Raw genomic sequence first — 13,526 nt, 5'->3', positions numbered from 1 at the left:
GATCACTTCCGTTGCTATGCACAGCTTTTTAGTTTGATGTAGTCCTGTTCATTTATTTTTGCTTTGGTTTTTGAATTTTTGGTGTGGTGTCCAAAATTTCATTGCCAAAACCAATATTAAGTGAGTTTTCCCCTGTTTTGTTCTAGGAATTTTACAGCATCAAGACTTACATTTAGGTCTTTAATTCATTTGGATTGATTTTTGTGTCTAGTGTAAGATAACAGTCCAGCTTTATTATTTTGTAGATGGATATCCAGTTTTCCTAAAATCATGTATTGAAGAGATTATTCTTTCCCTATTATGTCTTCTTAGTGGCCTTATCAAAAATTAGGCAACCATATATGCTTAGGTTTATTTCTGAACTCTCTATTCTATTCCATTGTCTATTTTTATGCCAGTATCTTATTATTTTGATTACTATAGTTTTGTAATATAATTTGAAATCAGGGAGTGTTATGCCTTCAACTTTGCTTTTTTTTTATTCAGTTCATTTTTGCCTTGTTTTATAGATACTGTGCTTCATCAAAATTAAAAACTTTTATGCATCAAAGAACATTTATACATCAAAAGAATCAAGACACACAAGGTCAAGAAAGTGAAAAGATAACCTACAGAATGGGAAAGAATATTTGCAAATTACATATTTGGTAAAGACTTAGTATTCACAACACATAGAAAGAACTCCTAAAACTCAATAACAACAACAAAAACCAAACAATGCAATAGTTACTAGAAAAAGAACTTTGCTTTTTTGTCTCAAGATTATTTTGGCTATTAGGGTCTTTTGTGGTTCCACGCAAATTTTGGAATTATATTTTTATACTATATTTTTGTGAAGAATATAATTGGAATTTTTATAGAGATCACATTGAATCTATACATATATATGTATATTTGTTGTGTATATATGTGTGTGTGTAACTTTGGGTAATATGGACATTTTAACAATATTAATTCTTCTAATTAAAAAAAAAGTACCTTTCCATTTAGTTGTGTTTTCTTCAATTTCTTTTATCAATGCTTTATTGTTTTCAGTGTACATATCTTTCACTTCCCCAGTTAAATTTATTTCTATTTTATTCTTTCTGATGCTATCATGAATGTGATTGTTTTCTGGATTTTTCTTGATAGATTGCTATTGATATGAAGAAATACAACTAATCAAAAATCTCCCAACAAAGAAAAGCCCAGAACCAGATGGTTTCACAGCTGAATCAACTAAACATTCAAAAGAATTAATACCAATTCACCTTAAACTCTTCCAAAAAATAGAAGTATAGAAAATACTTCCAAACCCATTTTATGAGGCCAACATCATCCTGATATCAAGGCGAGACAAGAATACAAGAAACCTACTACTTCCCCTCCCTTTCTTTGGGATGCCACTCATCTCTCTGCTCTCTTCCCCCTCCCCCAACTCTCTCTCTCTCTCTTTCTCTCTCTCTCTCTCTCCCTCTCCCTCTTTCTCTCTCATTCTCTCTGTCCTTCTAAAGGATAAAATAAACTTTTTACTTTTATATCTTAAGTAAAAAAAGAAACCTACTGACCAATATCTCTAATAAATGTAGGTGCAAAAATCCTCAATAAAATATTAGCAAACCAACAAAAACACATTCAAATTCAACAACCCATCAAAAAGATTATACACCATAATCAAGTGAAATTTATCCCTTGGATGCAAGGTTGGTTTAACATATATAAATCAATCAATGCACCACATTAACAGAATGAAAGATAAAAACCACATGATCATCTCAATAGTTGCAGAAAAAGCACATGACAAATTTAGCACCTTTTAATGATAAAAAATTTCAACAAAATAGATATAAAGTGGAACTTTCCTTAACATAATAATGGCCATTTATGAAAAGCCCACAGCTAACATCATAATCAATGGGTAACAATGGAAAGCTTTCCTCTAAGATCTGATGTAAGGCAAGGATGCCTACTTAGTAGAATACTGGAAATACTAGCAAGAGCAAGCATGTGAGTAAAAAATAAATAAAAATAAAGGCATCCAAATTGGACATAAATTTGGATATAAAATTGGATATAAAATTTTCTGTTTGCAGATATGATCCTATGGCTAGAAAACTCTAAAGACTCCACAAAAACACTTTTAGAGCTAATAAATATATTCAGTAAAGTGGCAAGATACAATATCTACTGTTATTTTTTATAAACTTTAAACCAATTCTCAATTTTATTTTTTCAGTTATCATCATTACACTACCTTTAAAAAAAAAAAAAAAAACATTTCCACTTATATTATAGATGCCCATGATTTTCACTCTATCCCCCTATTGAAGACAATGCTACATTCACTGTGTTTTCCCTTGGACAACAGAAGCTAGAGCAATGGTATATTCGTTTCTCAGCTCTACCATAGCAACCACAAACTAGGTGGCTTAAAACAATAGAAAGTTACTATCTCACAGTTCTGGGGGCTTGAAGTCTGACCTCAAAGTGTCAGACTGGTCATGCTCCCTCTGAAGCCTGTAACAGAGAGTCCTTCCTTGCCTCCTTCTAGCTTCTAGTGTTTGCTGGCAATCCTTAATGTTCCTTGGTTTGCAACTACAGCAATTCAATCTCTGCCTCCATTATCACATGGCATTCTCCTCTCATGTGTCTGTGTCACTGTGTCTCTTCTCTTCTTATAAATACACCAGTCATATCACATTGATCAGAGTCCATCCCACTACAACATGACCTCATCTTAACTAATTAAATCTGCAACAAATTTGTTTTATTTTATTTTCTGTAATAAATTTTTTCAGTTCTTTTCTTTTTTTTTCCAACAAGAAATGAATATGAAATTCCAACAAGTTTGTTTTTAAATAAGATCTCATTCTGAGGAACTGTGAATTCGAACTTCCACATGTCTTTGTAGGGGACACAATTCAACTCAACAAATGAGTAAACAACTGACACAAACCAGCCTGTCTCAGAGTGGCTTCCCCCAAACAGCAGAATCTATGACAAGAGTTGTGAACAAGTCATGTGTTTGGGAAGCAAACCCAGTGAGCTGGAGTGAGGGAAAGAGAAGAGTAAGACAGGGAAGAAGGGGGGTCCATATAAATATATGCTATTGAGATTGTCACTGTGGACACAAGGAGCTTCCACAAAAGTGTACAGAATGCCTCCTAAAATCACCTCCTGGAAGGATAAAAAGCAGCAATATATATGCATCCGCTCTCATTCCTTATTGTTGGAGATTCTCAGGGACATTGACTTCCTCACACTTACAAGCCAATGTGTATAGATAAAGCAAGCCCTCCAGGGGCATCTGTAGCAACAGAGGAGCTCCACGGCAAAAAGCAGAGAGTTGTGGCTGTGGTGAGGCACCATCAGCCTGAAGTGAGTGGAAGCCTCTGTCTATATTCCTGGAGCCACCTCTCCTTCAACATCCTCTGACTCAACCATGTTGTCCCTCACGTGAAATTCAGCCTTTTCATTGATTTCCACAAACGAAAATAATCTCAATAAGAATTTGTCACAAGGGACAAATACTGTATGATTCCATTTATATGAGATAAGTAGAGTTGTCAAATTCATAAGAAATAAAAGGTAGAATAGTGGTTGACAATAGCTGGGAGGAGGGAGAAATAAGGATATATTGTTTAATGAGCATGGAATTTCAGTTTGGGAAGATAAAAAATTCTGGAGATGGATAGTGGTGATGGTTCCAAAACAATATGAATGTGCTTGATGCCACTGAATTGTGCACTTAAAAATGGTTAAAATGGTAAATTTTATGCTATGTATATTTTTCTATAATTTTAAAATATTGAAATTTCAATTAAAAAATAATTTGTGAGTTTAACTTGATTAAGTATTTTGAGAGGCTTCAAGGAGGACTCACATTGTACTAGTTTGGTCATCTATTCTCCTCTCTCTTCCTCTTCCCATTCTGTCCCTCACCGCCTCTTCTCTCTTTGCTTTGGGCACACCAAGTTCCACCTCCTCTAATACAAAGATAATTATTTTCCTAAATAAATATCTTTGTATATAAAAATAATTCTGGAGGCCGGGGTGTGGTTCCGGGTCGTAGCGTGGCTCGGGGCAACAGGGCTGCTGCTCGGCGGGCCGGCAGCGGCGAGCAGCAGGGGCATGAGGGTGAACCCGGGAAGCGGAAGCTGAGCGGGCCGGGAGGAGCGCCGGTCCCGTGGATCCCAAGAGTGCAGAGCTCGGGGCAGGGGCCGGGAGGCGTGAGGGAGCCGGGCCCTCCCCTCAGGAACGTGTCCCGGGGCCGACCCGGCCCGTAGTGTGGAAGCAGCTTCAGGTAGGTGAGCTCGTGAAACAATATGAAGAGGAGAAAATAGCCTTTTAAGGAAATTGGCCCACAGAAAGGATGGCCTTCTTGGACAATCCAACTATCATTCTAGCTCATATTCGACAGTCACATGTGACCAGTGATGACACGGGAATGTGTGAGATGGTTCTCATTGATCATGATGTTGACCTAGAGAAGATTCATCCTCCTTCAATGCCTGGAGACAGTGGGTCAGAAATTCAGGGAAGCAATGGTGAGACTCGGGGCTATATATATGCCCAGTCAGTCGATATTACCTCAATTTGGGACTTTGGTATTAGAAGACGCTCAAACACAGCTCAAAGATTAGAGCGACTCCGAAAAGAGAGACAAAACCAGATCAAATGCAAAAATATTCAGTGGAAAGAAAGAAATTCTAAGCAATCAGCCCAGGAGTTAAAGTCACTGTTTGAAAAAAAGTCCCTCAAAGAGAAGCCTCCAAGTTCTGGAAAGCAGTCAATATTATCTGTACGTCTGGAGCAGTGCCCTCTGCAGTTGAATAACCCCTTTAATGAGTATTCCAAATTTGATGGCAAGGGTCATGTCGGTACAACAGCAACCAAGAAGATCGATGTCTACCTCCCCCTGCACTCAAGCCAGGACAGACTGTTGCCAATGACCGTGGTGACAATGGCCAGCGCCAGGGTGCAAGACCTGATTGGGCTCATCTGTTGGCAGTATACAAGTGAAGGACGGGAGCCGAAACTCAATGACAATGTCAGTGCCTACTGCCTGCATATTGCCGAGGATGATGGGGAGGTGAACACAGATTTCCCCCCGCTGGATTCCAACGAGCCCATTCATAAGTTTGGCTTCAGTACTTTGGCCCTCGTTGAAAAGTATTCATCTCCTGGTCTGACATCCAAAGAGTCACTCTTTGTTCGAATAAATGCTGCTCATGGATTCTCCCTTATTCAGGTGGACAACACAAAGGTCACAATGAAAGAAATCTTGCTAAAGGCAGTGAAGCGAAGAAAAGGATCTCAGAAAATTTCAGGCCCTCAGTACCGCCTAGAGAAGCAGAGTGAGCCCAATGTCGCCGTTGACCTGGAGAGCACTTTGGAGAGCCAGAGTGCGTGGGAGTTCTGCCTCGTCCGCGAGAACAGTTCAAGGACAGATGGGGTTTTTGAGGAGGATTCTCAAATTGACATAGCCACAGTACAGGATATGCTTAGCAGCCACCATTACAAGTCATTCAAAGTCAGCATGATCCACAGACTGCGATTCACAACCGACGTGCAGTTAGGTATCTCTGGAGACAAAGTAGAGATAGACCCTGTTACAAATCAGAAAGCCAGCACTAAGTTTTGGATTAAGCAGAAACCCATCTCAATCGATTCTGACCTGCTCTGTGCCTGTGACCTTGCTGAAGAAAAAAGCCCCAGTCACGCAATATTTAAACTCACGTATCTAAGCAATCATGACTATAAACACCTCTACTTTGAATCGGATGCTGCTACCGTCAATGAAATCGTGCTCAAGGTTAACTACATCCTGGAATCACGAGCAAGCACTGCCCGGGCTGAATATTTTGCTCAAAAACAAAGAAAACTGAATAGACGTACGAGCTTCAGCTTCCAGAAGGAGAAGAAATCCGGGCAGCAATGACACTGACCTCCAGCCTCAACCTGCTGCCATAGCTCCGCGCCTGCCTGCCAGGGCCAGGTGCCCGAGAGTCCACCCTGTGTCCTGCCATCCTTGGGGGGAGGCCAGCCCCTGGCTCATGGGCACAGAGCTGGTGGGCTCTTGGGGAAGATGCAAGGGGGCACCCTAGGAGGGAGCGCTGGGGACCTTGCCAGGGGACCGAAGCCTGCTTGGCAATGGCTTTGATCAGCAATGCCCGGGGGCCACACACCCCCTAGAGGAGCCATGTGCTGCCCAGTCATCTTCACTGCCTGACGACCTGCCGAGGATGTACATAGCCATGCCCAGACATTTCCTTGCAACTTGATCAAATTTCGTAAAGCAAACAAAGAACAAAAATGTACATTTCTGTTTTTCCTTTTAATAAACAGGTGTACTCTTTATCATGGTTGGTATGATGGACCATTCTTTGGGGTGGAGGATTGATTATGTTATTCTCTTTAAAATCTGTTCCCATATTGAACAGGCAGATTGGAAAAGCTATGGTTCGATTTCTCAGAAGAAATGTTTAGGTCTTAGTCAATAGCTCTAACTATGCCATTTGTTTAAATGAATGCATTTGCTTTGAGGATAGCATCTTACTAAAAGTTGGGGATGGGGACTTAGTGTTGTATGTCCAAAGCTATGTCATCTTCCCCTTCCACGCATCCCAGCCCCTCTGACCAGAGCCGTGGAAGCCTCGGGCACTGGGAGAAGGGGCGATGGCCGGCCCTCAGGTCCTGCCGTGCTCCCACCCAGGAGTGGTCTTTTCCGTTGCTTAAGTAGCAAGCATAGGTTTCAGCCGACAGTTCCACCTGCATGTGGATCTTCCTGAAATTGGAATAGTCTCTGCCTTGCTGCCTTCCAAGGGGCCTCATTCCCCTTTCTCTTCTTACAGCGCTTGCCCCTGTGCAGCAGGCGGAAGCGGCTGGTTCTCACTGTGTCAGGGAGAGGCGCAGGGAGACCTGTCCCCCCATCCCCGGGTGGGAACCCGCGAAGGGTCGGATGCCCCGACACCACTCCTCTGGCCACACCAGATGCCTCTGCAGTCCTCGACATCCTCTGCAGTGTACCCTCCGTTGACAGCCTTTCATACTGTCCCCAGCCAGGGCCGAGGACCAGATGTTTCACTGAGGACCTGCATTTAAAACGTTTTTTAAATTGTTGTACAGGAAGAGATCTGTCTAAAACAGCATCTCAAAGTCGAGTGTATTTCTTTGCACACGGGGTCATTTTAATGAATTCCTCTTTCATTCTGATCTTTGTTCAGCCAACAGGAGCACCCTTTTCTAATGTCTTCCATTCCTACCCACCCTGGAAAAAAAAAAAAAATATTATTTGTAGCTTGCTATCTGTATTTGAATTTTTAGCAATTTTATATTTAGATATCTTTGAAAAAATGTAAATGACTAATTTGGTCATTAAATCTTGTGACATATTCAATATTAAAATGATATTAAAATAAAAGTCATATAAAAACCCAAAAAAAAAATAATAATAATTCTGGTGATTGCTATTTGAAAAAGAAAATTATCTCCTTATTATATGCAAGTTAGACAAACTGACTTTCTGAGTATTAGGAACAAAGATTATCTCTGACTAAAGCATAAGTATTTTTACATATATTTTTAGAAAGAATGAGATCATCTTTCTTAAGTAAGACAGTCTTCAATCTATACATGTGTGATATTAATCATAAGACAATTGTAGCATACTGAATGAGATATATCACACATAAATATTTCCATAACTCTGAACTATGTTCCAGCAGAGAGAGAAAAGATGAAGTGGTGGAAAGATATTAAAATAGAACTTTCATTTTCTGGCTTCTAAATTAGCAATCTATTAGAAGGCTATATCTGGATATCTGAAAATCACAGAAAGGAGAGCTGCCACATCTCTAATTTAATGCCAAATTCCCAGGAGTAGTTTACTGTCAGAGTTCTTTCCTGTATTATGGAGACGAGCACTGGCAGGCTTCCATGAGATCCATATAAGCTTTTAACTCCTAGATCAGGTCATGTGACTGATAACTGGATTCTTACATAGGCTTTTACCATCGTTTTAGTAATACACTTGGTGATTGAGTTGACTCCCATAAATTTAGTCCTGTTACTACCCCACTGGGGTTTACACTGTTGATCCCCAACCACCTACCACTCTTGTGCATTAACATTTCATAAAAGCTCTGCTTACAGGTCTCCTAAAAGCGTTCTCATATATATACTAGCAACTTCAAAGGCTTTTTTCCTTCTCAGTAACTGAAAATAGTTGTTGTACCTTAAAAATAATTCAAAAACAGAGGTGACTAACTTTTTTCTGTACTAAAAGTACCACAATATGTTATTCAGGCAGCAAGTAGGTTGTGAATAAGTGGCTCAGACTGAAAATTCTTAATTTTTAATCTAATATAATCACAAAATGTCAGGATTTGAAGATAGATTAAAAATCAGCTAATCCAAGGGTTAGAAACTGCTCATCCAGAGGTTAAATCTGGCTTTCAGAAACATGTTATCCAGCACACACAATCTTTTTAAACATTTGGAATCATCTACCACATTTTAAAATGAGGAGATTGCACATCAATATTTAAAGATCCGGCAATACTAGGCTGATGTTCCTGCATAGTAATGATGGGCTGGAGACTGGTGGCTGCTGGTATCTGTGTTCTCCACTTTACCACAGTCCTCACCATGATGCGCTGGGTCTTGCCACATGTTCATCTAAGGATGCTGTCTGAATTTTGTATGTATATGAGAATTTGGTATCATTTTAAAGATTAGAAAACATGAAACATAGTGTTTATATGACTCTTGTAAGAGCAAATAAACAGTAAGTGACAAAGATACCTGAAGCCAAATCTTCTTTCTATATAAATTGCTTGTGGACTATAGAATTTATTCTTCATGAAATTCTACAGTGTTCTAAAGGACACAGTTTGAAGAAATCTGCACTATATTACCAGACCTCTCCTCTTAAAGTATCTTTTTAATGCTCTATTACTTCAGTCTATTTCCCAACATAAGCTTCAATTTACACTAAATGATTTTTAAAAGTTATCTCTCAATACTTAAAATAAATATTATCTAATTCGTATTCAATATTATAGTCCATCAGTCTTATAGGCTTTAGTCATGGTTTTTATTTTCCAAGTGATGACCTATATTAGATTGTTTTTAATCAAATAAACAACACCAAAAAAGAAAATATCAATGGCCAGATAAATGCACTTTTTTTTCTTTTTTCTTGAATCATTTCAAATAATGACTGTGTTTTTAAAATGTAAAGTGTGTCTAATTATCTATTAAAACGTGATTTTTCTGTATTAATAGTCAGGATATATTCTTTTTTATTGATAGATATTATTAGTTGTACATATTTTAAGGGTACATATGTTATTTTAATATCTCTATATGATGTGCTATGATCAAATCAGAGTAATTGGGATACACATCACTTCAAATATAAGAAGAGATATATAGACCTTATAGAAATGAAAAAGTCATTTAGCAAATTTCAAAATACATCACAAAGTTTTAACAGACTAGACAAAGTAGAAAAATTTCATATTTTGAAGACAAGGCTTTTGAATTAACCAAGTCAGTCAAAAATGTAGAAATAATAATTAAAAGAAATAAACAATTTTTCTAGGAAATATGAAACTATATAAAGCAAATGAATATAGAAATCATATATCCCTGAAGGAGAAGAAAGAGAAAAAACATGGAAAACCTATTTGAGGGAATAATTAAGGAAAAATTCCCTAATATCACTAGAGATTTAGATATCTAGTTACAAGAACTTCATCAAAAACCTAGAAGATTCATGGCAAATAGGACATCATCAAAGCACATAGTCATCAGTCTAGCCAAAGTCAAAGTGAAGGAGAAAATCTTGTAAGCTGTGAGATGAAAGCAACAAGTAATTAACAAAGGAAAACCTATCAGACTAATGGCATACTTCTCAGCAGACACCTCACAAGCCAGAAGGAATTTTGGTCCCATTTTTAGCCTTCCTAAACTGAATAACTGTCAGCCAAGAATTTTGTGTACTGGAAAACTAAGTTTCATAGATAAAGGATGAATAAAGTTTTTCCCAGAGAAGCAAACACTGAGGGAATTTGTCACCACAAGACTTGCCATACAGGAAATGCTTGAAAGAACTCTGTAAATGGGACAAAACAATTGATACTCACCAGTGTAAAGACACCCAGAAGTTAAATCTCACAACTCTTATAAAAGAGAGGAGAAAACAAAGCAAATTGATAGCAGTCAACATGATGAACAGAGCAGTACCTCACATATTAATACTAACACTAAATGTAAACAGTCTTAATTCTCCACTTTAAAGATTGGAGTAAAAAAAAACACAACCCAAATATATGCTGTCTCCAAGAAACTCATTTAACTTGCAAAGATCCTCATATGCTTAAGGTAAAGGGTAGAAAAAATATTCCGTGCAAATTGAAACTGAAAGTGAGCAGGAGTAGTTATTCTCATATCAGATAAAATGGACTTTATGGACTTTAAATGGACTTTAAATCAACAATGGTTCAAAAAAAAAGATAATGATGGTCATTATATGGTGATAAAGGAATCAACTCAAGAAGAAGATATAATAATCCTAGGTATTTATGCACCTAACATAAAAACTTTCAGATTCATGAAACAAATTCTATTAGGTCTAAACAAAAATATAAACAACATCACAATAGACATGGATTTCAACACTCTATTGATAGAACTGAACAGATCACTGAGGCAGAAAACAAAGAAGCATTGGACTTAAATGGAATTCTAGAATAAATCAACTTAGCAGACATTTACAGAACATTCTACCCAAAAACCGCAGAATATACATTCTTCTCATCAGCAAATGGGACATTTTCCAAGATATATCATATGTTAGGCCACAAAACAAGTCTCAGCAAATTCAGAAAAATCAAAATTATACCATGTATCTTCTCACACAACAGTGGAATAAAATTAAAAATCAATTCTAAGAGGAACTCTCAAGATTATACAAATACATGGCAATTAAACAACCTGCTCCTGAGTAATCATTGGGTCAATGATGAAATTAATGTGGAAATCAAAATATTTCTTTAATTAAATGACAAAGATGGCACAAGTTTTCAAAATCCCTGAGATAGAGCAAAAGCAGTGCTAGAGAAATTCATAGCTTTAAATGCCCACATCAAAAAGACAGAAAGGCTGGACACAGTGGCTCGGGCCTGTAATCCTAGCACTCTGGAAGGCCAAGGTGAGAGGATTGCTTGAAATCAGGAGTTCGAGACCAGCCTAAGCAAGAGCAAAACCCAGTCTGATAGAAATATTAGCCAGAATGGTTGTGCATGCCTGTAGTACCAGCTACTTGGGTGGCTGAGGCAGGAGGACTGCTTGAGCCCAGAAGTTTGAGGTTTCAATGAGCTCTGATGATGCCCCTGCACTCTGGCCTGGGCAACAGAGCAAGACCCTGTCTCAAAAAAAAAAAAAAAAGATAGATCACAAATGAATAACCTAATGTCACGCCTTAAGGAACTAAAAAAAAAAAGAAGAACAAACCAAATTCAATGCTAGCAGAAGAAAAGAAGTAACAAAGAGCAGAGCAGAACTAAACAAAATAGAAGCCATAAAAAATAGTAAAAAAGGATCAATGAAACAGAAAGTTGGTTCTATGAAAAGATAAACAAAATTGATAGACCACTAACTAGACTAATCAGAAATAAATAGAAAGGACTCAAGCTCAGTCAGAAATGAAAAAAAGAGGCATTAAAACTGATACTACAGAAATACAAAATATTATCCATGACTACTATGAAAATCTGTATTCACTCAAACTAGAAAATCTAGAGGAAATGGATAAATTTTGGTAAATACAGCCTTTCAAGCTTGAACTAGGAAAAAATAGAAATCCTGAAAAAACCAATAATGAACAGTGAGATTGAAACAGTAATAAAAAAAAAAAAAGAGAAAAAAAGCTTCAGACTTGATGGATTCCCAGTCAAATTCTACCAGACCTACAAAGAGTTGGCACCTATCCTACTGAAACTATTCAGTAACATTAAGCAGGAGGAAATCCTCCCTAACTTATTCTACTAAGCCAGTATCTCCCTGATACCAAAGCCAGGAAGGACACACCAAAAAAATAAAACTACAAACCAATATGCCTCATAAACCTAGATGCAAAGCTCCTAAACAAAATACTACCAAATTGAATTTAACAGCACATCAAAATCTAATTAACCATGATCAAGTGGATTTCATCCCAAGGATTCAAGGATGGTTTAATATATGCAAATCAATAAATGTGATTCACCACATAAACAAAATTAAAAACAAAAACCACATGATAATCTCAATAATTGTAGAAAAAGCATTCAATAAAATCTAGCACCCCTTCATGAAAAAAAAAACCCTCAACAAAGGAAGCATATAAGGAACATGCCTCAAAATAATAAAAGCCATATATGACAAACCCATAGCAAACATCACACTGAATGGGGTAAAATTAAAAGAATTACTCCTAAGAACGGGAATAAGAGAAGGATGCCCATTGTCACCATTTCTATTCCACATAGTACTGGAATTCCTAGCCAGAGCAATCAAGCAAGAGAAAGAAATATAGGACATCCAAATCAGGAAAAAGGAGATCAAATTATCCCTGTTTGCCAATGATATGATCTTATATCTAGAAAACCTTAAAAACTCCACCAAAAGACACCTAGAATTGATAAATAAATTCAGTAAAGTCTCAGGTTACAAAATTAATGTACACAAATAAGTAGCATTTCTATATACTAATAATAGTCAAGCTGAGTGTCAAATCCAGAACTCAATACCATTTACAATAGCTACAAAGAAAATAAAATACCTGTGAGTATACTTACCAAAGGAAGTGAAAGATCTCTATAATGAGATCTCTCCAAAACAGTGATGAAAGAAATCATAGATGACAAAAACAAATGTAAAAAATCCAACGTTCCTGCACTGGTAGAGTCAACATTCTTAACATTCCATACTGTCAAAAGTAATTTACAGATTCAATGCAATTCCCATCAAAATACCAACTTCGTTTTTCACAGGTCTAGAAAAAATAATTCTAAACTTCATATGGAACTAAAAATAGCCTGAATAGCCAAAGCAATCCTAAGCAAAAAGAACAAATCTGGTGGCATCATATTATCTGACTTCAAATTATAGGACAAGCCTATGGTAATCAAAACAGCATGGTATTGGTATAAAGGTGTACACAGACCAAGGAAACAGCACAGAAAACCCAGAAATAAAACCATAATACTACAACCAACTGATTTTCAACAAAAACATAAACTGGGAAAAGAAACAGAGAAGGTAGAATTAAAATTATACACCTACAACCAATTGATTTTTAACATAGCAGACAAAAATGTACACTGGAAAAAGGATGTCCTGTTCAACAAAGGATGCTGGGAAAACTGGATAGCCACATGTAGAAGAACGAAGCTGGATTCCTATCTCTCACTGTATAAAAAATTAACTTAAGATAGATTAAAGACTTAAATGTAAAACACAAAACCATAAAAAGTCTAGTAGAAAATGTAGGAAAAACT

The 13,526-nt window shown here is 37.2% G+C and overlaps 1 protein-coding gene across 2 annotated transcripts; it reads left to right on the top strand.

Annotated features, from left to right (window-relative positions):
* The first annotated feature begins 4,035 nt into the window (after positions 1-4,035).
* Positions 4,036-6,339, top strand: LOC142870037 (target of rapamycin complex 2 subunit MAPKAP1). 2 transcript variants are annotated; one of them, XM_076000733.1, is made up of 2 exons: positions 4,036-4,282; positions 4,701-6,339. In XM_076000733.1, the coding sequence occupies exon 2, from the start codon at positions 4,928-4,930 to the stop codon at positions 5,918-5,920; it is 993 nt and encodes a 330-aa protein (XP_075856848.1). In that variant the 5' UTR covers positions 4,036-4,282; positions 4,701-4,927; the 3' UTR covers positions 5,921-6,339. The 2 variants fall into 2 exon arrangements, with proteins under 2 accessions (XP_075856848.1, XP_075856841.1); XM_076000726.1 differs by having other exon boundaries at positions 4,036-6,339.
* The last annotated feature ends 7,187 nt before the right edge of the window (positions 6,340-13,526 follow it).

Source organism: Microcebus murinus, chromosome 1 (assembly GCF_040939455.1).
Source record: "Microcebus murinus isolate Inina chromosome 1, M.murinus_Inina_mat1.0, whole genome shotgun sequence".
Classification (NCBI taxonomy): Eukaryota; Metazoa; Chordata; class Mammalia; order Primates; family Cheirogaleidae; genus Microcebus; species Microcebus murinus.
The sequence above is the reverse complement of the archived record's forward strand: the minus strand, read 5'-3'. Positions and strand labels throughout refer to the sequence as shown.

Excerpts from the sequence above, each read along its gene's own strand:
- LOC142870037 (XM_076000726.1), top strand. The coding sequence starts at position 4,352 with ATGGCCTTCTTGGACAATCCAACTATCATTCTAGCTCATATTCGACAG.